This window comes from Biomphalaria glabrata, chromosome 16 (genome assembly GCF_947242115.1).
Source record: "Biomphalaria glabrata chromosome 16, xgBioGlab47.1, whole genome shotgun sequence".
NCBI lineage: Eukaryota > Metazoa > Mollusca > Gastropoda > Planorbidae > Biomphalaria > Biomphalaria glabrata.
This window is the reverse complement of record NC_074726.1, coordinates 12,681,192-12,707,609: the sequence shown is the minus strand read 5'-3', so window position 1 is coordinate 12,707,609 and position 26,418 is coordinate 12,681,192. Positions and strand designations below refer to the sequence as shown.

At 33.5% G+C, this 26,418-nt stretch overlaps 1 protein-coding gene across 7 annotated transcripts in view; it reads right to left on the bottom strand.

Annotated features, from left to right (window-relative positions):
- LOC106070898 (uncharacterized) overlaps nucleotides 1-26,418 on the bottom strand; it is a 104,080-nt gene that overhangs the window by 11,133 nt on the left and 66,529 nt on the right. For 5 of the 7 annotated variants that reach the window (XM_013230883.2, XM_056013546.1, XM_056013547.1 and 2 more), the window contains 23 exons: nucleotides 22,890-23,119; nucleotides 21,667-21,798; nucleotides 20,823-20,981; nucleotides 19,904-20,227; nucleotides 18,596-18,811; nucleotides 17,987-18,086; nucleotides 17,165-17,304; nucleotides 16,468-16,615; nucleotides 15,843-16,060; nucleotides 13,576-13,687; nucleotides 12,067-12,443; nucleotides 10,374-10,575; nucleotides 9,932-10,096; nucleotides 9,385-9,510; nucleotides 8,384-8,571; nucleotides 6,763-6,940; nucleotides 6,066-6,161; nucleotides 5,871-5,964; nucleotides 5,219-5,262; nucleotides 4,418-4,567; nucleotides 3,344-3,476; nucleotides 2,403-2,563; nucleotides 329-514 (listed from right to left, as the gene is read on the bottom strand). In XM_013230883.2, coding sequence (XP_013086337.2) covers nucleotides 329-514; nucleotides 2,403-2,563; nucleotides 3,344-3,476; nucleotides 4,418-4,567; nucleotides 5,219-5,262; nucleotides 5,871-5,964; nucleotides 6,066-6,161; nucleotides 6,763-6,940; nucleotides 8,384-8,571; nucleotides 9,385-9,510; nucleotides 9,932-10,096; nucleotides 10,374-10,575; nucleotides 12,067-12,443; nucleotides 13,576-13,687; nucleotides 15,843-16,060; nucleotides 16,468-16,615; nucleotides 17,165-17,304; nucleotides 17,987-18,086; nucleotides 18,596-18,811; nucleotides 19,904-20,227; nucleotides 20,823-20,981; nucleotides 21,667-21,798; nucleotides 22,890-23,119 — 3,879 coding nt within the window. The remainder of the gene's footprint in view (nucleotides 1-328; nucleotides 515-2,402; nucleotides 2,564-3,343; nucleotides 3,477-4,417; nucleotides 4,568-5,218; nucleotides 5,263-5,870; nucleotides 5,965-6,065; nucleotides 6,162-6,762; nucleotides 6,941-8,383; nucleotides 8,572-9,384; nucleotides 9,511-9,931; nucleotides 10,097-10,373; nucleotides 10,576-12,066; nucleotides 12,444-13,575; nucleotides 13,688-15,842; nucleotides 16,061-16,467; nucleotides 16,616-17,164; nucleotides 17,305-17,986; nucleotides 18,087-18,595; nucleotides 18,812-19,903; nucleotides 20,228-20,822; nucleotides 20,982-21,666; nucleotides 21,799-22,889; nucleotides 23,120-26,418) is intronic. The other 2 variants (XM_056013548.1, XM_056013549.1) reach the window with 2 other exon arrangements.

Here is a 26,418-nt window from a genome sequence, read left to right as displayed (position 1 = left end):
ATTTTCAAAGAACTGAAAGAGAGGGGAAATATTTAAAAAATTAAAATTGGTTGAAATTGTATTTCTATTTCTTAAAGGAAAGTTTTCAAAAAAATGTTAAAAGGAACTCATTCAGAGGGTAGACAAAAAGCAGCATTCCAAAGAAAATAGTCAAAACTAAACTTTCATTTTCAATCAAGTTTGAGAACATTTTTCAAAGTAAGTATTTTTTTTGTTAACTTCGGTGACTACATCTCTCTTTCCATTCCTGGTTTGGTGGTTGAATGATGATGGACTTAAACAATGGTCATGAGTAAATGTCCAGACTCAGCCAGTGGCTGACCAATACCTTTATTAGTAAACGTGCCAGTGGCTCTCAGAGTGGCCGAGTCATAGCTATCACTTCTCTGGTGGACATTGGTTGAGCTCTGCTGATAGTAGCTGCTGTTGGACTGCATGGTGCCTCCTGCCACTCCTCCACTGATGCCGACAGCTCTGGCAGCACCTATGGTAACAGCATCCACGACATCAGCATCTTCTCGGCATTCATTGAAGGTTGAGTAAGTGTATCAAAGAAAGGGAACAAACAGCATGCATGTTAATGTTAAGGCTACATACACATACATTAAATGTTAAGGATCAAGCTTATAATGCTTAAACCTAACCTATTTTGATCAGTGGTGGATCATAGAAGATACAGAAAGTGATTTGTTAAGTACAAATATATTTAACACTAACTGTATTTATTAAGATTAAAAGTTGGAAAATAGCTTAGAACTTTTATTGTCAATGTTGGTTTATAAAGCCTATTTTTTCCCATTGTTAGAGCAGTGATAATTTTCTTTAAAAAAAGTAATAGACCTTTAAAGTCATAAAGGTAATATGGTTAGCAGAACTTATTTGAACATGAAAAGACGGTTCAACTTTTGGATTTTCTGTTCTTTTTTTCCTCCTAATTTTATCCCCCAAAATTTTAAATAATTCTATAGTTTATTTTCAATATCTTCCACTGATTCAAAAATACTGAAAGAAAAACAAATAATTTTCAGTAAAAACATGCTTTTAGTAAGTAAACTGACTATGCACTATTTCCAAAAGATAACTAGATCAAAGTAGATCTGGTATAAATAGTTTAGTTACTTTTATAACGACTGTTTTAGTGCCAAGTTAAAAAAAAGCACACTCTGATACTATTACAAGGGGAAAGAAAATAAGATAAGATCAATAACCTTAATTAAACATATATTGCTTGCTGAGAATAGTGAAATATATTTATTGAAATAAAATTGCAGTTGTTATTAATAACTACAACTTTTAACAGCATGCAGTGGCTGATAATAATAATTGATGAATTCATGGGAACACCTATTATACCACTCTAAATGATTACATTAATTAATGAACGTGAAGTTTGATTAAAAAAAACACAAAACACTATATTTGCTACCCACAATTAAATTAATTAGATCTCACTTTTAGCTAAAAATTTACTAGCAGAATCTAGACCAAGACATACTTTCCCCATTATAGATTTTGTCTTGTTTCAATTAGCAAGCTAATTTTAACACACTCAGCTACAACATACAGCTTGCCACCCAATGCACCAAACGGTGCGGGAGGATCTAAGTAAATAAGTCAGATACAACATCCGAAATGCACATCCAAGAGTCAAAATTCGATACTGATTCATTCTTTTGAGGTAAGCTAGACATGTTTTTTTTTAAATTGTTGGCTTCTCACTGTCTTAGAAATGCATGGTTCATCCCATAGATAGTGAGATGATAGCCTGGGCATTAGCTAAGGTCAGAATGATGACCCTGCATAGCAGTTCCACCACTCTTCTGCTAGTAAATTTTTTTTCACAAAAAATAATATATTTAGGTCACAGATTAATTATAAAATGTACTAGTAGTGACAGACTCAAATAGTTGCTCTACTGGTTTAAAATACACAACTAATAATTAAACATTCATCAACTTAAGCTACTTAATAGCCAATCATTGCAATAGTGGATGATGCTCAAAACAATCTTAAAATGTTATGTTTATAAAATAACCTTCATGTAAATAAAATAACTTTCATCCAACATAAATATATATTATGAGTAATCTGTTTAACTTCACCAATTGATCAGGCATTGAATTTGTAATTCTTACCATAAGACTTGTTTCATGGCTACATTAGGCCACATTTTTATTTCATAAAAATGCATTTCATTTCACAATATAGATTATGAATAATTTTCCCCCTCTTTTTTTATGGTATGGAATGTAAAAAGAATAAACATTAAACAGGTGTATTGTCTTATGACTTAATTTAAAAAAAAAACCCACTGTGTTTGCAATTTATTATTGTACAATCCCATAGAATGGTTGCAAAAGCTTTAGGTTTTATTGGATCTAAAGTAGAGAGTAGTTGCTTACCTCCTCCAGCTCCAGCTCCTGATCCAGACATTGCTCCTCCAGCACCTGTTGCAGAGCCAACAGCTGCTTGTTGCTTCAATAGAGGTATGTTGGATCGAGGAGGAGAAATGCTAAGAGGTGTTTCCGCTGGTTTGAGGCCAGCACACCAACCTGGCTTGCACCTGAAATGAACAAGAATTTAAGAATTTTTTAAGAATAGAGAATGATGTTATTGTCATACTTCTTGTAGATTAACAAAGATATACATTTTTCAGACATCCAGATTATTTCAGACCAAATATGCTGATCAAATGCACTTTTTTTGCTGACAAAATATTTTTTGAATGATTTCATTTTTATTCTTATTGCTACTTTGGCGTTGTAGATCATCATGAAATGAAACTTAGGTCTTTCACTTTGATATTCAATGAGTTTTCCAAATCTTATTAAATATAAAATGAAAAAAGGACTACAGTTGCTCCTAAACAGTTTATCCGGCCACTAACGTGTACATAGATTAACAAGGATTTAACTTTCATATTACCATTAATCAGTTAATACTTTAACAATAATTATGCTGTTATTAAATAATTGAATAATGAGCATTAAAAAATTATGTTAATAAAAATAATAATTTCATTCATCCTAGACATACCAGTCTAGTTTAGCTGTCTATTCTTCTGGACCTATAACCAATAAAATGATCATATAAAAATACTTCTTTACCCCTAATACATTAGAACATAATATTGTTAAAATTAAAGAAAACTGATGCAATCTTAACCCCTAAAACGCGAGTGGTAGTTTAGCCTCTAAACATCAGAATTGTAATTCCCTTTTGTATGTACTCATTGTAAATCAGCTCCGCACTTAAAGGGTTAAAAACACTATAACAATTTTACCTATAAAAAAATCTTCACAAAAAAAAAATTGTTTTTCCCATAAAAAGTCCAGATTTTTACCTGTAAAAAGCCCACATAAGACTGCTTGCAAGAGCAGCAAGACCCAAGATAGTTCCCATCACTGCACCAGCTCTGGGACCAACTGCAGGAAGACTTGGTATGACAGATATCTGAGCGGCTGCAACTGGATCCCCTGTTATTTAAACAAGATAAATGAAGTCTAGGCAATGGAACAAAATAAGACATTAAAGTACTTAAAAGCAGTTTGAATAAAATTTCCCTTTGAAACCTGAAGGTGAATTGTTTTGACCTAACATAGGTCAGGGATATATTAGAGATTGTAAACTCAGGAATATTATCCTTATTGTATTTGAGTAACAAAAAAGGAATTCAACCTGTACTTTTTGGAATAGATAGTCAATTTTTTTTCTACCAGGAGGAATTATACTGCTATATTGTGATTGCTTTTTCTGCTATACAGGTAATCCAAAACCAAAGCTTTAATAAAAAAAGGCAAAACTCAAAATACTATTTCTTTAAAATGCACTTAAATATTCATTAACTGTGTGATAGTCTACTAGATTAAAGAGACCAAGAATATTGTTTTTATGTGGATAAAATTGGGTTTGAACATAGAAAGGTAAGGGTTAGATCAACATGATCTGAACAACACTAGTTGAAATGGTTAATCAGTAAGAATTTACTTGGAACCAAATGAGAGCTTTACATGGAGTAACAAGTAACAAATGACTCTTAATAATAATAAGACTTGTCTTCGAGTGGGGGGGGGTGCAGTGGCTGAGTGGTAGAGCGCTTAGCTTCAGAACCTGGGGGTCCACGGTTCGAATCTCGGAGGAGACTGGGATTTTGAATTTTGTGATTTTTAGGGCATCCCTGAGTCCACCCGACTTTGATGAGTAATTGACTTTAGTTGGGGAAAGTAAAGAGGGTTAGAGCTGTGCTGGATACATGACACTCTGCTCGTTAACCATTGGCCAAAGAAACAGATAACCTTAACATCATCTACCCCATAGATCACAAGGTCTGAAAGAAAAAACTTATTTACTTAACTTGTCTTCGAGTCCGTAGATTATTTTCCGTGTTTAAAAAAAGAAAAAAAAAATAGGAACTTGCCTATTGGTCCAAGATTGGTGAGATCATCTGCTGATCCTCCACTCAGATCAGGAAATACCACAACATCAGGACCAAATCCAGCAATGCCACCACCACCTATGTTAGGTGGTATCACTGGAATCAATGCAGGAGGCGGTGTTGTAATCACAGCTGGGGGATATAAATAATAGATTGGTTGAAATAATTGAAGACCACATGATCAAGAAACAACTGAATGAAAATTACAGCTTTAATTACACTTTCACTGTTTAGAAAAAATTCTTCTACAATGGTTTTGTTTGACAATTTTTGGACATTACTTCTGAACTGAAGATTGTCATGTCCTGGCCAAAACTCCCTGCAGGATGGCAGGGAATAATAGCACATGGGTTTGATCTCGAGGGTTATCATGACAACAGTCCAAAGTGCATACCAGGCAACCAGACTTTCATTCTATTGCAATATCTTCTTTTCAATGTGACTACTGTTTTTTTTTTTAATAATATTGAATGGAAAGGAACTTTTAAAAAAAAATTAATATTATCAAGTGCAGATATTGCTTTTTTAGTTATAAATTCCAGAAAAAAAAAGAAAGTAGTGCATTTGAACATAGTCAAAAGGAATGATCAGATTTAAAAAAAAGAAAGGAATGGAAAACTGATTTTTTTTAGTCTAGTCTAAATAATTATGCAAAAAATGGTAAGTCAAATAAATTGAATTTGGGCAATTTAAACAATGATATGGCAAGTCAAATAAATTGAATTTTGTCAAGTTAAACAATGGCATTGTAAAAAATTAAATGTAAATGAATAAAAGACTTACGAGTTGGAGATGATGTAATCCACCCTTGAGTGCTGTGTTGTTCACTGAAAAAGGAGAACAAGTTGGAAGAAATATGATGCTTCATATGGATCAAATACATATTATCTAATTATAAAAAGAGTTTAAAAAACACACACACAAAATGATATACAGTGGTCCCTTAACTTTTGTGAATCTTACTTTCGCAAAAGGGCTATACCTTGGGTTTTCAAAAAATATGAATGGAAATAAAAATTTTAATCTAAGGATATACGTTTAGACATAAGACAAAGATTTAGAAAAGCTAAAATCTTAAAACAGTATGAAAAATGTTTAAAAAAGATTTGATCAGCATATGAAGACCATACAATCAACTCTACAGTTAAGAAATTTTTGTATATTAGAAAACAAAAAAGATAAAATGTGATCAGCATTGCTTTTATTCTGTTGTAACAATTTATTTTAAAATGAAGATAATGATTCTCATCTGATTTTCAATATAAAGATGGCAACTGTTGTTTTTTTCTTTTGAAAATAAAAATATATTAGATTTTTTTTTTTTTTTACATTTATATCTCAAAATAGAGGCGCACATAAGCAAAATTGGCAACATCATCTTTTCTTTTAAAAAATAAATTGTGACAACAAAATTATGCAACACAAACTAACTTACATTTTGCCAATGATGAATGGATGCGTAGCCTGTACAACATCATTCTGGAATTCCAACTTCTCATTAAAGATTAGCTTATCATTAACAAACAAACCTGCAATAGACAGAGGCAAGTCATTGTACATTAAGTTAAACACAGTAATAAGAACCCTGTATATCAACAATTTTCTATAATACTATGTAGGTTAGAATTACCTGCAATTATTCCATGATAGCCGTCAAGTATTTTTTTGCCTTGGTAGACTCCACCAATGAAGATTTTTTCTAAAGCATTGAAATTACCATGTGCGCCTGTAACCATAGAAACAAGTCAACTATATACTAAAGAAAAGCATGAATCAATGTTGTCAATGGGATTACATAAGATTTTGATAATTAAACATGTCCTGCTGAACAGGGAGGTTGAAAAAATTAGGATCCACCTGGATTTGAGCATTTTCTTTAATTATCAAACTATTGATACCAATAAACTGAGTGTAGCTCTCATGTAGCAAAAGTGTTAAGCAGTTCTCAACAGTTTTAGTTTAGATAACTCCTTGATTTTACAAAGTATCTCAATATACACTGGCTTACACTAAAATATGCATAAAAAAAATTCTTTACAAGAAATCTCTACAGGACTGACATGTATGTATACAGGAGTTTGCACAGACTATGAAAATCAATTAGCAAGATAAATAGATTGAAATAAGTGCACCAATATTAGCCCTATTATGTTCAAAAAGATTTATTTTTCCAAGACCAAGCCAAAATATTAATAGCTAAGATATAAACATTAAAAACTGACAAAAATGTTTTGTACATTTGTAGTCTCATTTAAGGAAATGTACCAAATATACTCATTCATCAATTAGGCCAAAAAAAACAACAACACAAACAAACTGTTACTGACTAGCATGGGTGTTTGTTGTGGAGACTGTATCCACTGTGAGCACTCCCTTATCCTTGGTCCTTAACAACTTGATGATGTGGTACTGTTTATCACTGACCATCACATCAGTATTGGTTATTGTGGTTTGGGCACCACCCTTGCCATCGGTGTCATATGTTGCTACCACATAGCCATCCACCTGTAGTTTATGATAATCATTTTATTTTTTATTTTTTTTAATAAAAAGGAATTAAAAACAAGGAAATAAAAAAAATACTTAAAAAAAAACCCAAAGCGTACTTGTATCAATTTCTTTGGATCAGTGGTAATTAAATTTGTAATAGATCTAGACTAACAATTAAAAGCATTTTTTTTAATTTAAAAAAAAGGGGGAATGACCTGAATTCAAACTCATGGCTTAAGCCTTCACAGGCTTTTCAAGCCAACATGGTAACTACTCTGCTAGTGTAGAGGTTATGAACATGGAAGATTATATAGTTATCTATTGTTTCTATAGTCTCATCCTATTTTTCAGGTTGGTGTTCACTGAGACTCAGACGACAACCTATAAAGGGGACTAATTCAGCTTCAGTCAATTACAATTTCTTTTCCTTGTTCGCGATAACAAATAAAATAATTTATTACAATAGTTAATTAACTAATTTAAATTTTTTTTTTTATCAATTCTTGTGTTGTGTTGAATGGTCCTTAACAATTGAAAATTATGACATCATTGCCCAAACTTCCTACAGGATGGCAGGTGGGTGGACCATCAAGTCCTACCACATGACCAGGCAGCCATTCAGACATGTTGACATTGTCCTACATTCTGCCCAATCAGGGAAAAGAAATCTTATTGGACTCTAAATAGTGCATCGTTAAAGAAAAATAATTTTCTGAATGTTTCTTTTTTGAACATTCAATTTTTTATAACTATTTGAAGAACAAAATGCTTTTGTTGTCTTGGATAAAGAGAAATCAGGTCTAAAGCAAGCTTGATTTCTAACAAATCAATCCTGCCTTAGTTTCTTCTTTTACTTTTCTTCCTCACTATAGATGTATTATAAATATTACTGTATACATTGATATACAACCAAAAAATCTAATAAATACTTGGGAAAAAAAATTGTTAGGAAAGTCTATGGTGCTATACAAGATGAAATGGGATGGAGAACATGTACTGACCATAATATATATCAATTATATGAAGACCCATCGATAGTGACAGAAATAAAGAACAGGATACGTTGGGCAAGTCATCTTGAGATAATGTCAGAAAACAGGAAGGAGAATAAATTGTATATTGGCAAAAAAATCAAAAGGCAGGCGACCCAATGGCAGACCTTGAATGTGATGGATTGATGATGTGGAGGCAGAAGGCAGATCTAAAACAGCATGGAGTTTGGGCATGGAGATGAAAGGCTCAGAGAGATCTGATTGGAAGGATGTGTTGAGGCAGACAAGAGGCCTCCCTAGACTTAAGCGCTACTAGGATAGATGGACACATTAATACAGTGTTGAGCAAAATAAATTTGTTGGCAGACATCAGGAAATAAAAAAAATCTTTAAGTCTTTTGACAGAATAATTGACTGTTTTTAATTAAAACTTTTAATATGCATTTTGATAGTGATGATGACTCACCAATTTGATTTCCACAAAGTCATCAAAAATATTAGAGATGAGTTTGACAAGGACAGCATTCTTCTCATCAGTCATGAGTCCAAAAACAATTTCATCTTGCTCATGTTCACTTTTCAAAGCTGTGCGGTGGATCAACATTCCATACAAGTCTATCTTACGTTCATTACGGAAGTAATATCCCAATGGTTCTAAGATTAGAAAAAAAAATCTATGAAAAATATCATCATTTTATGTGTCATCAAGAAAAATTTTTTTTTAATCCTTTTTTTTTTTTAAAGTAAAGCTTAATTTAAAGGGAAAGAACTGTGCCCTAAAAACTATATCAATAATGCACAAATTATTTCTATTTTTCAATATCAAACAAAATAACTAATTACCAATACTTAATTGACTAATTGAGTATTTTATTTTATTCATGTTTTGTTAGCTACAATGAATAATTGTTTAAAGTATCAACTTGACCGGAGAATGCGTGAGGGAGAAGTACCATTAACAATTATTTAAGGGGACTTAACCCAACAAATTTAGCCAGCTAAATAATTAATTACCAGTAATTAATTGATTTATTTTTTTTAATTGATTCATGTCATATCTATGCTAATGAATAATAATGTGAAACAAAAATCAAACAAACAAAATCATCCATTAAATTTACACTCAAAATAGGCAAATGTTTCACCAGTGATCTAGTATGTCCAAGGAAAAAACAACAGCTAGGTTGAAATCACAGTTTTTAAAATTGTCTAGTAACAATTGACTTTAAAACTACAACTATATGTATAACTTAAATGCCTGGGTTGGGAAGCTTCACTCAAAGAGTTATTTACAAAGCATCTAGCTTTGATCCTATGTATGAACTGCACTATTGGAATCAAACAGGGAATCTTTATAATAATTATATGTTACAGTGATAATGCTTTAAATTGGATACATAAATCAGATGAAGAAACAAGCATCTTGGTCCTAACTAAATTTCTTAATAAATTAAAGGAAATAAATACCGTCTTCACAAAGTGGTCCACCGTAGCCTGTCCTTGAGCAGTCACACCATGTGGTCCCATTGTTAAGGTGGTCATGACACACACCGCCATTTTTACAGGTAGTCTTAGTACATTGGCTAACAATGTCTGGTGAGGTTTTAATTTAAAATGTTATATTTCTTTTAAAAGAAAAAAATGTTAGAAACTAATTTATTGCTTAAAAATTATAGAAAGATTGCATATTTTTGTAGGATAATAAAATATTGTGCAGCAAGCCATTACAATTTTACATGATGATTTGGACACACTATAGACGTGAAATTTGAAGAAGGTTGTACAAAGAAAAGAAGTCTTGGATGATTAAATAGTATAGCACTTTCATGATGCATGCAAGTCAATATCATAGTGAGTGACAATGTGTGCTTATCTGGGGAAAAAAAAGAGTGGGGTGATAATTGCGATTGATGACAAAAATGAGTTAATGTGTGTGGAATTTAAGATGCCAAAATTGTCTACATCTGTGAGCAGGTGTCAGTGATACATTGTACAAATCAAGGGATTGACTGACCTTGACAGGAGTTGAGGACATTGACCTTCTGCCCCTGAGCAACCTCCAAAAGATTTGGGAGCCCTGTTCCAAGATACACAGAAGCCAAACAACCTCGGTATCCAGTCTTGGATGAGAGGAATGTTTTAACATTTGCTTTCTGGCTGACAGATTCAGAAATACCACCTGAAAAATACAGAGAATACAAGGTAACTAATGGTTGATAGGAAACATATTTAGCAAAAAAGTACCAAAAGTTCAAGGCAGAATTTTCAAAGGGATAGTATTTAAGATAAAGTGTTGTTTTTTTTTTAAACAGAAAAACAAATACAAAAAAAAAAAAGAACTCTACTTTCAATTTATACGTTAAGTTTTGGCTACTCAACATATAAAAAAGAAAGCTAAAAAATTAAAAGCAATGAATTCAGTAAAAATATGTAAACTAATTGGATTTCTAACTTACCAATATACAATGGACCTTGCAGAACAATTTGGTCAATAAGAGAGTAAGAATTAGAGGACTGCAGTTCATCAGCGGTCATGAACAACTGTTTCTGACCATTCACAGTCTGCCCCACAATGGAGACTGAATGCCAGTTGCCATCGTTAAACCTGCGATTTTCAGGAGTTGAAATACGCAGTGGAGGCTTGCCTGGAATGTCAATCTATGAAAAGAATTACAACATTAAGCCTGTAAAACACACAGTTTTTGTGGGGGTAGGAGAGAATGCTAGGCTGAAAGAACAAATCTAATCTAGGCTTGGGAATAAATATTAAAATTTACATGGTAAAAAACAAACAAACAGGAGTTATCATTTGACTAAACTGATTAATATAGACCTAGAGCATAAAATAGCACAGACGTACTCGCTATCATCTAATGTAAGTAAAGTAAAATTTACAGGTATGGAGATCTATAAGGCAGATGATGTTAAGGTCATCTGTTTCTATGGTCAATGGATAAAGAGTGTGTCATGTGGCCAGCACAATGACCAATTGCATTATCTTTTCACAAATAGTGTCAGGTATCCATTACATTTGGGTAGACTCAGGGGCATCCTTAAAAATCACAAAATACCATTTTTCACCAAAATTTGAACCCTAAAATCCAATGAGATTTAATAAATGAGTAATTTTTTTCCCTTATGAATGAATCACAGTTAAAAAAAAGTTAATGTTGAATAGTAATTAAGTTTAACACAATATAGGCCTAACAGAAAAAGCCTTTTCTTAAGATTCAAAGATTTAATGTTATAAAAATGTATCTATTGAAAGAACCTAGTACATTGAAATTAGAACCACAATGGATCTTCATCTAGGATCATTTCTTCTAGCCCTAGCAATGACTCAGACAGAGAGATGTTTTTCTGGCTTAATTTCTAGTGCTATTAGAGCATGGAATGCGTTGCCTGAGCTAGCCAGAAAAACCAGTGACTTGGCAGAATTTACGTCATTGGTTAATATGCATGACTGAATGCATGACGCATAGGACGTAGTCATCTTCTTTTTTAAGTAACGTCTGTACTATATAAGATAAGATAAGATTTCTAAAGCACGTGAGCAGTCTACGTGATGGTGTTGATTGTCAAAAGTCTATTTTAGACAATGTAGTAGTAATTTGAAAAACTTGGGAGATAATCCATGCCATACATCCAATTTTACTACAATACTAAAAATAATAAATAACTGAAACAATATAGATTACATAAATACTATAGTTATGCATTGATTCTATAAGAAGCTAATCAGCACTATAAAAATTATAAATGCAAAATAAAATTTTTTGTAAATGTAAAAATGTTTCGGATGTTTCTTCAGAGTTGATAATTTACATCCTAGCCTAAACCTCCTGTAGGATGATGGGGGATGGCAGCAGGCAGGGTATGAACCCGGGACTATCAAGATGACTAAAGGACCATCAAGTGTGCATACTCTAGACCATTTGTTATAGAAGGCCTGAACACTGACCTGCAACGTCACAACCTGGGGGCAGTTTAGACCAATAGCTCATTCCCACATCATACAGGCCTATGACGTGGCAACAAGGTATTTGGTCTAAACTGCTCACAGGTTGTGACAAATTCAGGTCATTCTTCAGGCCTTCTACAACGATTGTCTTGGCATCCTTGATGGCCAGGCAGCAATGAAGAACCTACCTTTACATGAATTTTGCCATCAAACAGTTCCACAGCAAACAACTCATTGTTCCTTCCCTCACTGAAGAGAATCACACCATTGGGGTCATTGGTTTTAAACAAGAAATGAATATTGAGCTTGGGAGAAAAACTCAGAGTGGGAAGCTGAAGAAAACTCTGGTAGTGGGGGAAGGTGACTCCATTGAAGATCAGTGGTGGAAGCTGGTTGGAACGTGGGAGAGGTCCATAATTAACATTGAGATCATGGAATACATCGATGTTCTCTATGAAAAAGTTCTGCAGGTAACCAATATAGTTTTTAAAGGAGCTGTCCCCTGTGCCACCACCAACATAGAGTTCATCAATGTTCAGTTTGAAGTCCACCGCAGGCAATATTTCTGAACAGAATAAAAAAAGGTTTAAAAGTCATACAAGTCAACTTTATTTTAGTTGTAAAATAAGTTTTTAAAAATATTCTGCTCAATCTTCATTTACTTAAAAAAAAGTAAAGAATCCCTTTCAGTTGATGAAAAGGTCATCTGATTCTGTGGCTAATGATTAACGGTTGTATCACTTGGCCAGCACAATAATCAACTGCCTTTACTTTCCCAAACTAATGCTTAAGAGTTGGGTGGACTTAGGGGTATCTGAAAAATCCTGAAATTCAAAATCCCAGTCCTCACCAAGATTTGAACCAGAGACCCCTCGATTTGAAAGCCAAGAAGCCACTATGCTCCCATCTTTATCGTGCGCATCTGGAGTTAATGGTTTAATGGTTTGTGCGCTAGTTCCCAAGGACGCGCTATGTTGGCGTCATTGCTGTTGATTTTGCTAGATAGCAGTCCTTTAGATGGAACTCTGTTGTAAGTTAGTTTATTTTACTTTCTTCTTCACGTTGTAGTTCTAAAATTGTTGGTCATATAATCTTGTGAATGGCGGTCTCAAGGAATGCATATTTTTCTTGTTTAGGGATGCAAGCTTGGGACTCTGATAGAGTCAAGCCTGATCTGTAGGCTTTGTTATGGTATGGACCCTACTTGGCTATCATCCATGGCATTGGGTTGTGGGCTTTACAAGCCCTGATTGAACCATGGCACTGAGCTTAAGGTGTGCTATATTTATTTTGAATAATTTGCATAACTTGTACTTGACCTTGTAAATACTATTGGTGCTTATTCATCATTCATGTTATATTACATCATCTATTCATTAAACGGTTGTACTTAAACTATTGTTGTTAACTGATATAGGTTAACTTATCATTATTACTTGTTTTGTATAATTATCTACATGTTAACTAATATACTGTCAGGGCAGACAAGCCACCGCCAAATTACAACCCGACAGGAAGTTAATAAGCAGCGTTATGATGGGGAACCTGGTAGCATATCATAACCCTAGATAGACCTGTAAACCCACCTTGACACTCTTCACTTACTTAAATGTTATAGACTTGACGTTAAAAAAGTTTTTAAATAACTGAGTTCGAAGTCTTGTTTTAAGTGAGTAAAGAAGAAAACTACAAATTACCTTTGCGATGTGGCTTGTCGTCAACCCAAAATTCCAAATGATTGCCTCGACGCTGAACAAATATAGTGTGCCACTGTAAATCATTTAAGTTTTCATCTCCAACAAAAAATGACTGAAATGGATTAATAGTTATTTGATATATTATATGTAAACAAAACAAAAAAATTCAGAAGTGAAATAAAATGTAAAAAAAACAACACAAAAAGAAAATAACAAAAGACTGAATCGTGTGTTGTTGTTTTTTTTTAAATGTGTCCCACTTCTTTACGAATCAGTTTCCCACTGTGAAAAAAAAAAGAACTTCAGTTAATAATTAATAATAATTTTATTTATAAAGCGCTGTTAACAAACAAAATGTAGGCTCAAGGCGCTGTAACAACATTACAAACAAAAACACAACTGCCAAAATAACAGTTAATCTAAAAAAGTTTTAAACAAGTAGGTCTTAATGTTCTTCTTAAAAGTGGTATAGCATGTTGTCTGTCTGAGATCAATGGGGAGTGAGTTCCAAACCTTTGGTCCGTGAACTGAAAAAGCACGCAGACCGTAGCTTTTGAGGGAGAAACGTGGCACTACTAAAAGCGTTGAGTCCATTGAGCGCAGGGTTCTCTGGGGGACATATGGAGTAATCAGTTCGCTAAGGTACAAGGGCATCTCTTTGTTATATATACACTGATGACAAAGTGTGGCGACCTTGTAATCGATTCTCGCTTTCACGGGAAGCCAATGGAGCGTGCGCAAGAGCGTAGTAGCAGAATCTTGTCTAGTTTTTTTAAGGACTATTCGAGCGGCGTTGTTCTGTATACGTTGCAGCCTGGCTATTTTGTCATCAGGTATACCTGCTAGCACGGCGTTGCAGTAGTCAAGGCGGGAGAGTATGAATGCCACAGCTAGCGTTTTTGTTGACTCCGTTGTTAAATATGGTCGGATCTGGCCTAATCTGCGCAGCTGCAGATAAAGACCTTTGCAGAGCTGATTTATGTGTGGGTCGAAAGATAGTGTTGAGTCGAAGAAAACTCCAAGATTCCGCACTACATGGACAAAAGGAACATGGCAGTTCGTGATAAAGAGAGAATCTGTGCTTTCAACTTTCGAGACATTGTTCCTAGTGCCAATCTTAATTATTTCTGTCTTGTCTTCGTTCATCTTGAGTTTATTTTCAACCATCCAATCGCTCACCCTTGCAACGGTACTACTGATTTTCTCTGCCAGATGCGACACCTCTGAGGGTACTGATGAATCGTATAACTGTGAGTCATCGGCAAAGAAATGGTATAAGATGCCGGTTGGCCGTATGACACCGCTGAGTGGATATGTGTACATAGTGAACAGTACTGGGCCTAGAACTGATCCTTGGGGTACTCCGTACTTCAAAAGTAAGCTTGTTGATTCCGTCCCGCTAACAACGACACTTTGGGTGCGTTCCGTCAGGTAGGATCCAAGCCACTTTAGGACGACTCCTGCTAAACCAAAAGTTGCACTGTAACATCATTTTATGAAAGAATGCAAGAAAAGTAGAAGCCACTATTTCAAACACAATATATCTCCTAGAATAGAAAAATGAGAATTTTTTTCTTCAGTGTTCCACACTTCCTTTTCAATAAAATATTGAAAAGATAAAAAAAAAAATTTGATTACCATGTAATAAAATAGTTACACCTTCCAGACCTGTTTCTCTGACTAATGGTTAACAAGGATGTAATATGGCCAGCACAGTGACCAACTGCCTTAACTCCCCAAACATATATCAGGCCACTCTTACAGATGTGTGGGCTAAAGGCATCCTAACAATTAATATATCAGACCACCCTTACAGATGTGTGGGCTAAAGGCATCCTAAAAATGAATATATAAGGCCACCCTTACAGATGTGCGAGCAAAAGGCAACCTAACAATTAATATATCACATCACCCTTACAGATGTGTGGGCTAAAGGTATCCTAACAATTAATATATCAAGCCACCCTACAGATGTGTGGGCTAAAGGCTTCCTAACAATTAATTGAGACTCTTCAGTTTGGAAGTCACATGCTTTTCTACTTTTCCCCAGTAATAAAAATGAATGAGTAGAATTTAAATATAAATATAAGTTTAAATAATTAGCACATGTTATCCTGTTAAATAAAAAAAAATGTAATGCTATTAAAACTTAGTAATTACTGAACAAAACAACAGAAAAAATCCTCACAAATAATTTCACGATACATAAAAAAGGTCTTTTAAAAAAAAGAGCAATAACTTAAAAAGTAAATTTAAAAAATACTAACATTGGTTTTTCCATCAAAGAACATGGTTATTCTGACACGGCCTCCAACCAACTCAGCACGAATGAAACTTTTATCACTCCTGTCCCTGGTTTGGAAAATCAAACCATCGGGCGATAATGTTTTAAACCTGAATGAGATATCATTAACATGATACTGCCTCGATGGCTGGAACCTGACAATGTTGTAGGTGCTACCATTGTACACTCCAGTTAATGCATCTGTTACGGATGGGAGACAAGATAAAATGATTATAGGCTGAGAATAAAAATGCCTTCATCATGGGCTTACAGAGTTTGAAATATCTTTAATGGTTATTTTTAATTTGTATTTTTAATACTTCTGTCTGTTTTGTTTTTTTCATTTTCAGGGTTTTAGTTTATATACAAAGATATTTTAGGAGTTAAATCAGGTGTTGTAGGAGGAAAATAGTAGCTTTACTTGGGTTTGAATTAATGAGAAACAAGGCTTTATTAAACTAGAACAACACAAGAACTGACAAAAAGAAACTTAGTTGGTAACACACTAAATCAATGTTGTGAACACATTTTCATAACGTTACACAAATATAAAAAAGTATCAACTCTTACAATCTAATAATATGACTAGCAATCTTAAAAGCACTCACATTCTCCACATTGTAGCCCAGCAAACTCAGTGGCTCTGCAGTCACAGTAGTAGCCTCCCCATTGGTTTAAGCAGTAGCCATTTGTACAGGGACGTGATGAACACTCTTGAGGCATTGCAACACAGATGCTTTCAACTTGCTTGGCTGGCTGGTAGACAAATAGAGTTTAGAAAGCATTACAAAGGAAACAGTTTGAAGTTTAAACATGTCTGTTTAACGATAGAAAGAAACAACAAAAAAAAAAGATACCAAAAAAATATTTCACAATTTAATTTAACTCTTTCTGTCCGTAATTATTTTCACGTTCGAAAGGAACTCTTCATTTTGCTAAGTAGTATTTAACTTCGCTTTTTTTTATTTAGCTTCAATAACGTGTTCGTTTGTTACCAGAAATGTTTTATTGGTTATAGAATAAAAGAGAAATGCAGGCTTATTTTATATAAGACAAAGTAAAGTCTATAAAATTAAACATTAATTTAATTTAATAAGTTCAAATCAACGATGGTATCATCAATTAGGAGAGAAAGAGTAGCAGGATAAACAAAAAGCTATATCTGAGAAATATTAAGTGTGATGTCCTCTTGTATGTATACAAGTGTGGTTGGGGTTATCTGAAGCTGCCAAATTTGGTAGATCTAAGGATCAAATGAAAAATATTTACTAATTTACTTATTTTGACATATCCAACTCAACTCACCAGATTTTGTACTAAAGATTTAAAATCAACTGTTTGAGAATTCATCTTAAAGTCTTCCAGGCAGCCCTGATAGTTACTTCTGGCCCAGGTGTGCCATGGGAGTAGATCATAAGATATGTAGCCACCTACATGTACTTTGGCTGCAGAGAGGAAAGATGTATTTTTATTTGTATGTCATGAGTGTTGTAAGTCATTCACCTTTAACTTTGTGACCACCAAACTCTGCAAAGAATCATTTAACAAGACAATGCCTATGATGTGTATAAATACAGTCACTGACCCTTATACCTGTTGAATGAATGTGTTAATTGATCTTTTTTTTTGTAGAGATTCTATGTAGTTCCTATTTTTTTAAAAATATTGAATGTATTTTTTTTTTCTGTTTCGAAATTCCTAATTAATCTTTCAAAGTAAGTAAAAGTTCCACTTTCAGACCATGCAGTCCATAGGGCAGATGATGTAAAATTCATCTATTTCTGTGAATCATGGTTTAAGAGGGTGTAATGTGGCCAGCACAATAACAGCCTTTACTTGACCTCAACTAATATCAGGCAGCCATTAGAGCTGGGTGAACTCAGAGGCACCCTAAAGATTCCGAAATAAAAAAATCCCAACCTTCAACAGGTTTCAAACCCAAAACCCTCTTGTACAAAAGTCAAGCGCTTTACGATTCAGCCACCACACCTCAATGTTTCAAAAACTTAAATGAAACATTGAAAAAGTGCAAGTTCCCAAGTAAGTATGGCTACTTCTACTTTCACATCCCCATCCAATCCCAGCTCTTCCAAGTCATAAAAGCAAACTAATTAGTAAAATACATACTTGGAGTTGTTGGCAGTTGTTCATTTTGTTCCAGGGGAATCCTGACGGAACTTCCATCTAAATTGATAATTATCTGATTGGGTTGAAATCTAATAGACAGCTGAAAAAAAAAAACGGACGTAAGTTAGATGATTTCATAGCGTGGTGTGTGGTTTGGGAAGTAAAGGAAAGAATGGTAGACAAATCAGATAGTATACAAAAATAAAGTCTGACTTTTTATTATCAGCTGCAGATTTCAAGTTAGTAATTTAAAAAAATTAAGCTCTTCAGACATGGTTATAAATGCTAAGACAGAAAAAGGGAATTTACAAACTTTGTATAAAAAACAAAGTAATTTTGTGATCTATAAAAAAAAATTCTCAAGCTATAAATGTTTACATCATTTAATTATTTATTATAATAGCAACTAGCTATCAATCAATAAGTCTACAAATTATTAAATAATTAGAAAAATATCATTTCTTTAATAAATTTTTAATGAATCAGTCCAATATGTATATGCTATATGCACTGATAATTTTTTTAAATTAAATAATTTTTCTGATTGATTACATATTTTTTCCCTTCAATAAATTATCTCAATTATTTCCCCTAGCTATGCCACAATACCTCATGAGACTGGCCATCAGATACTTCAGAGTTAGAGATGAGCTTCCTTTTGGTGGTGCCTCCAAAGTTGTACACAAAGTACAACAGACCATCATAGATCTCAAACTCAAAGAAATTTTTTCCAGCAATATTGCTCATTGCATACAAGAGTAGAGCCTTGTTCTTGATGGTTTGGAACTTAAAGGACAAACTGTTGCCAGAGGAGGGTATGAAGGACTGCAAAAAAAACAACAAAAAAACAATAAAAAAACTGAAGTCAATATGTTAACTTTTATCTGAAATGTCACCTGTTATCTGGCATGTTTGTAATGGTTGCTGTGCAGTAGTAGAGATGTGTCTGACTTTGACATTTATGTTTGAGTGTCTTGTAAGAGCGTATTTTGAACAGCACAAGTTTGATGCAAAGACAAAACCATCACAAGAACAGATGGAGAACTCATTCCAGACTGTTCAACAATTCGAACTATGTTTAACACAAAATGGGACTCATTTGTGTCTTTGTCAAGTGACAGATTAAAATCCCAATACCAACTTTATAAAATACCATATAAATTTAAAGTCACTATCCGTCACCAACTGTCCCATCCAAAGTCTATCAACTATGGTGCGTCGCTGCACTAATGAAGTGTCTAACAATGTGATCTCTTATTTCACATGATCTCTCTTAACTCACATGGTTTCTCTTCTCTCATTTCTTATCTCTTATATCACATTCTCTCTATCTCTCTCTCTTATCTCACACAAACACATAAAATAAATCCAATTTGAGCATGAAATGGTTGTCTGAGATATCTAAACTAAAGAAAAGATTCATGGAAAAGACTAGAAATAGATTCTTTTAGATGGCCCATTATATCTGGGTGATGATGGAAAAATATTGACAAAAAGTTTAATGATCTAATCTAATCTAATTAATCATAAAAAAATGTAAATGTAATTAGATTATGAACAGTGTTGATTTCAATGGAGAATTCACAAAGATTGTGTATCTACTCTACTTGAATGCAGTAGAACTTTATACTTTAGCTTGGGACCACTGTATCCAATAGAAAGCATTCAAAACTCAAAACTGCTCTATTTAGTCTCTGAGAATTCATGTTTTGTACTAACCATTTAATCCCTTAAGTAATCTATGTAACATGAAAAGGATATATCTCAGAATTTAAGTAACTAACAGAACATAAATCTAATGTAAATTTAGACATGTGGGAAATAAAATTGTATTCTTCTCAGCTCTGAACAAAGAAATTAATCAAATCAATCTTCCCATTTTCATTCTAAATATAGACAAAACATTTTAAAGTTTACCTCCTGAATAATGAAGTAAGTTGTTTTATCCTTGATGGTGACTTGTGTCAATGGTGGCAGTGGTGGAGTAGTAGGACGAAGTGTGGGTCGGGGGGTTCTAGTGGCCACTGTGGGTACAGTGATCTCAGGGCCAGGATCAGGCCAAGTAGGACGGGGTCGGGGTGCCCTAGTAACCACTGGATCAGGCGAAGATGTAACCGTTTCATACCAAGTCTGATTAACAATTTTGATTCCTTCTCCAAAATTATCTCCAAACTGAGTTATAAGGTTAACTTCCTGTATATATGGTTGGGACCCTTCCATACGCTCACCTTGATATAATACCTGCAAATAAAATACATATTTGAATAGAACAAAAACAAATTATTTTTTTTTATAACTATAAAATTTCTGTTAAGATTTCAGTTTAAACAATGTTAAAAATACTGATATATAAAAAGAACTTGTACATCTCTAGATCAAAGGATAATTATGAAATTTTATTCACTTCTTCTGTTCAAAAAGTGTCATTGAATAGAATCCTAAAAATGCATAAGCAGTGATTTTAAATTGTTTTTTTTTTTAATTTAGGGAAAAATAGTAATTTATGGATTGTGTATCTTACACTGTGTGAGGCATACATGATTTTCAAGTGTAAGAAATAGCCTGCTTGTATACAATTACATCTGTAAATAAGTGTACCTTTGTGTTGTTAGCATGGTAGTGAAAAACTTCCCCCATTATGGAGAAAAAGAAATAGATTTACTCATGAAGCTGCAGTCTTTGGTAATTTTATTACATAATAGAGCAATGTTTTGAATATGTAATAGATAATAATTGACTTACTTGTTTATTAAAATAAATTTTAGGTTTACAATGAAGATAAATGGGTAACTCTGTTCTGAGACAGGATAAAGGGTCAATGTTGGACATATCTTACCTGGGCCATACCACCATTGAAGTTTCTTACAATATTGCCATTAGTGGATCTGTAGGTGTTTTCTGTGCCAGCAAGATAGACATAGCCAGGAGATAGGAGCTGCATGTTTCTCGAGAACATGAATGTCTCTGGGTACTTATCATCAACAGTCATTGTGATCTAGTCAGGTCAGAAAAAAAAATTATAATCTTAATTTTACACATTACTTACACGTTTCATTTCTGGTTTCTTATTAGAATTCAAGATAAAAAAAGGTTAGTGATAAATAAAAATTCTTTATTTCTGACAATCTTCAACTGTTTTTCCCATCATTATGTATGTCTCTCATAGGCTATTTCATCTGACTTAGTGTGTCTTTGTTATTTTCATACAATCAGAAGATAAAAAAAATATTTTTTTTAAGGAATCTCAATTCAAGAATTTAGCTAGTTATTATCAATATCAAAGTTTGAAAAAATAGAAAATGTAAATTTAACAAAATTTTGAGCCCATCTATGTAAAAAAAAAAAGCAAATAAAGGTCCAGTAACATTCACTGATATAAGCTTGAAAAAAAACAGGATCTATTTATTGACTCGCAAAGCCTATCCTTCAGGAAGAAGAAGAGGAAGACAGAGAAAGCGATTGGAAGACAATACCAAAGAATGGGCAGGTATGTCATTGAAAGAAATTCAATTCAAGGCAAAGGACAGAGAGGAATGGAGAAAGACGATTGACAGTTCTTGTGTGGTGCCCCAATGGTCCAACAGACTAAGGGAGGGAAGAAGTATTGTATATGGGTACACAGGGAGATATGAAGAATTCTGGTGTATAAAACCAAGTCAGGTATAAAATATTCTGCTTACAGTTCTTCCATCCCTATGCATCTTGAACAAGTACCATCTACTATCATCAAATCGAACACCATCTCGCTGGCCAATGTTAATAACACGAGGCTGCCCTGTGTAGTCATCAATGACAAAGATTAGGTAACCATCCTGGTAGAAACAAAAATCCGTAAATTATTTATAATTAGACTCTTCCCTCTCTTAAAACAAAGTTAAATAACAATCACATTGTCAAAAACACTCTGAGTTCTAATGGGACACGTTCAATGTATTGGAGTAGGTCCAAGTTTCAATGATTTAAACCATTGCTTCTACCTATTTAAGAAAATAGCAGCCTGACATGAAGAGACGGGCAAATAGCAGCACTATTAGAGAATTAATAACACACTTAAGTGATATGAGCAGCCTATACTTTACCACCTCTGGGCAGTGGTAAAGTAGCAGCTTTGCTCACTCAAGTGTGTGGATGTTTGATGTCAACCATGCTGGTAGGAGGGAGAATAAAAGCCTCTATCACTAGGACAGCTATGAGCAGCCTTTGTCGTTAAAGAGACTTGAGACATTTTTTTTTTGAAAACTTCTTCACAGTTGGTCACACTAGGTCTGAAATGAGATCTCAAGATTTAAACTCTGGGTCTCAAAGACCACTATATTAATCAAGAGATTTTAAATTCAATCTAGCTTAATTAGGACAAAAAAAAAAACAAAAACAAGTTGAATGGCATTGTAGTGTGGACCACTACAATTCCCTTAATTCAGAGGTTCTAAAACGTTTTTGACTGGGGGACCCTTTTAATATAGACAAAATTTGCCCATGGATCCCTCAGTGAAAAAGCTAAATAAATGCATTGTATATTAAATTTATTGAAATTCAAACATTAAAACTTTTGAAAAAATAAAATTAAAAAAAAATAAAAAAATTGGATAAACATGATGAGAATTTATTAGTGTGTTTAGTTAATGTCTGGCTCAACTTCTAAATAGCAACTGCAAATCTCAACGAGCACAAATTTCTAGTTGATTATTATTCAAATTATCCGATTGTTATTAACTAGCTCTTAGTCAAAAAATTATTTTAATTGTATTCAACTTTCATGTTAATTTGAATTTCCTACAGTCATCTCATGGATCCTGACAGTTTGAGAACTACTCAACTAATTGACACATGTTTGGGAAACTCTATTTCCCTTTAGTATAGTGAGTGTATTTAATTACATCATTGAATTAGCTGATTCTCTAACCTTTAATGCAATGTACATCTTGCGCTCAGTGTCTTCATGCAACCACAGAAGTCCATCAGCTCGGCCACGAGAGTAGAAATAGAACTGGAAGTCCTCCTTTTGCATCCTTTTCAGGTAATCAGGTGGGAGCTCATGGAAGTTAAACTTGACCATGGCAGCGCCATTGAAGTCAATGATCTTAACTCGCCTCTGCTGAGAAGGCCGAGGAGTCCTTTGTTCAGTGCTTATGTCTGTAGATACAATCAAAAGAACATTTTATAGTCTTCACAAACTTTTAGAGATATCACAGCTAGATTTGGACACTTCTATAAGCTTGTAAAAAAAATATTTTTAAGAAACATTTACAAAATAACAAAGTAAACTCTAATTTCACAAATGGACATATCTTTGATCACTTGGGTTTCAGGTAACTAAGAGAGGTGGTGGTCAAAATGAAAATAGAACTTAAATAAGAGAGCGGGAGAAAAAAAAAAAAAAAAAGTGGAGCAGTTCAAAATGTAAAAAGAAATTTTCCCAACTTGTAAAAATCTCTTATTAGAAGCAGAGTTATAAATTGACTGACACATCACAACTCAATCAGAACAAATGGGAAAGTCCTTGCAATATTTATTATATAATTCACAAAATTCTCAACATATGAATGATAAAATTATCATAATTTGCACAAAATATTGTTAGCAACAAATGAAAATACCCATTAAAATTTTTGTTCAAAAGTTACCAATGTCAAGTGGCAGACAGAGAAAGTGATAAACGAATAGAAGGGCCTGCCATTGAAAGAGGTTCTATCCAAGACAAAAGAACAGAGAAGAATGTAGAAAGACTGTCAAAAAATCTTGTGTGGTGAAGAATGTCAGTCACATCAAATAAAGAATATGTAGTGATGGAGGAAAAAAAAAGAGATGAGAGAGAGTGGGAGAGAGAGAATGAGAGAGTTAATTGGTTAATTTTTAGTTGATTCATGTTTTGCTAGGAACAATAATTGTGCAAATTTTCAGCTTGATCTGAGATTGTAACAAGGGAGAAATAACTAGTACAAAATTTGTACCAGACAGACAGAGTGAGTTGATGTATGCTTTGTAACAAGCAAAATATAAAAAGTACTCTTTAAAAAAAAAATGAGGCTTACTTAGGGGGAAGAACTGTATATTTATAGCTATATATACCTAGAGCATACTGTAAGATTTATTTCACTTAACATAAACTAAATTAATTAATTACCACTAGTTAATTAATTAATTGTTTTTTTTATTATTATTATTAATTCACGTTTTGTAAGGAACAATGAATAATTGTGCAAAGTTTCAGCTTGATCCGAGAATGGGAAGTGGGAGAAATAAGATGTACAAAAATTGTACCAGACAGAGTGAAAGACAGAGTGAGTTGATATAAGCTTTGTACAAAAAAAAATGGTCATCTTCTGTTAATTTTCACTTCCTCCCCAAACAAATAAGTGGAATGAGAAATACCTGCACCCCAGCAGGTGGAGATCATCTTTCACCCTTTTTTTTTAAGCACAAACATAAAAGATTAAATGCACACACACACAGGATAGAAACATGACTCATTTATTTGAGGCAGTAAGCTTCTAGTTGTCAGCGAGAGCTGTAGTAGGTGAGAGTCAGCTAATGACGTCATTGACAGTAAAATTGAAACAGGATGTGAAACTTTTTGTTTCATTCAAGCGCAATTCTTACACTGATACCACGTGATACCACGTGATCAAACTATGATGTTGACTACTGACATGAACAAGATACGAGCATATAAAACAGAAATGCAGAAACGTTTCACGCAAGCAAAGTATTTACTTGCTTATATAAGGTCATACATCTAAATGTAATTGACCCTTCTTGACAAAGTCATTTTTGGACTAACTTTGGAGAGAAAGATAGCCACAGGGCCGGCCTTACGAATCGCGGGGCCCAATTTACAATAACAATTAGGCCTACTACTATTAATAAGATCAATAAGCCTATACCAACATTTATTATGCAACATGCATAGGAAGTAACTCAAACGCAATAGGCGCCAGTGGGTTAATAGAAGTACGATAGGCCTACACTAAATATGTTAACTCTTTTAAGTCCTACATCTTTAAAAGCCTGTGACAAGAGCCATGACTGATAGTGATATGCTTAATGGAAACACTGCCAGGCGCGGGAGCCCTATTGGAGCAATTGGCCAAAGGCCAGCCAAGTAAGATTGCTTGTAATTTGATTGACTAGGGGAGTTGTTTCATACCTGTGACAAACGAAACAGCCAAACGCCTTTATTTAAAAAAAAACAAAAAAAAAACACTAAATGACGGCAGATACAGCATTAAAAAAAAACTATATACTTTTTTACTAAGCAAATCTAAAAAATGTAATAGAATCTCCATACACTCTACAATTCTGCCAAGCACTTTGGTAAGGATTTGAAGAGCTCATTGACACTATTTAAAAGAGTTTGACTAAAGCCTCGTACTTCTAGAAAATATCAACTATTTGACTAAAGCCTCGTACTTCTAGAAAATATCAACTATTTGACTAAAGCCTCGTACTTCTAGAAAATATCAACTATTTGACTAAAGCCTCGTACTTCTAGAAAATATCAACTATTTGACTAAAGCCTCGTACTTCTAGAAAATATCAACTATTTGACTAAAGCCTCGTACTTCTAGAAAATATCAACTATTTGACTAAAGCCTCGTACTTCTAGAAAATATCAACTATTTGACTAAAGCCTCGTACTTCTAGAAAATATCAACTATTTGACTAAAGCCTCGTACTTCTAGAAAATATCAACTATTTGACTAAAGCCTCGTACTTCTAGAAAATATCAACTATTTGACTAAAGCCTCGTACTTCTAGAAAATATCAACTATTTGACTAAAGCCTCGTACTTCTAGAAAATATCAAACTATTTGACTAAAGCCTCGTACTTCTAGAAAATATCAACTATTTGACTAAAGCCTCGTACTTCTAGAAAATATCAACTATTTGACTAAAGCCTCGTACTTCTAGAAAATATCAAACTATTTGACTAAAGCCTCGTACTTCTAGAAAATATCAACTATTTGACTAAAGCCTCGTACTTCTAGAAAATATCAAACTATTTGACTAAAGCCTCGTACTTCTAGAAAATATCAAACTATTTGACTAAAGCCTCGTACTTCTAGAAAATATCAAACTATTTGACTAAAGCCTCGTACTTCTAGAAAATATCAAACTATTTGACTAAAGCCTCGTACTTCTAGAAAATATCAAACTATTTGACTAAAGCCTCGTACTTCTAGAAAATATCAAACTATTTGACTAAAGCCTCGTACTTCTAGAAAATATCAAACTATTTGACTAAAGCCTCGTACTTCTAGAAAATATCAAACTATTTGACTAAAGCCTCGTACTTCTAGAAAATATCAAACTATTTGACTAAAGCCTCGTACTTCTAGAAAATATCAAACTATTTGACTAAAGCCTCGTACTTCTAGAAAATATCAAACTATTTGACTAAAGCCTCGTACTTCTAGAAAATATCAACTATT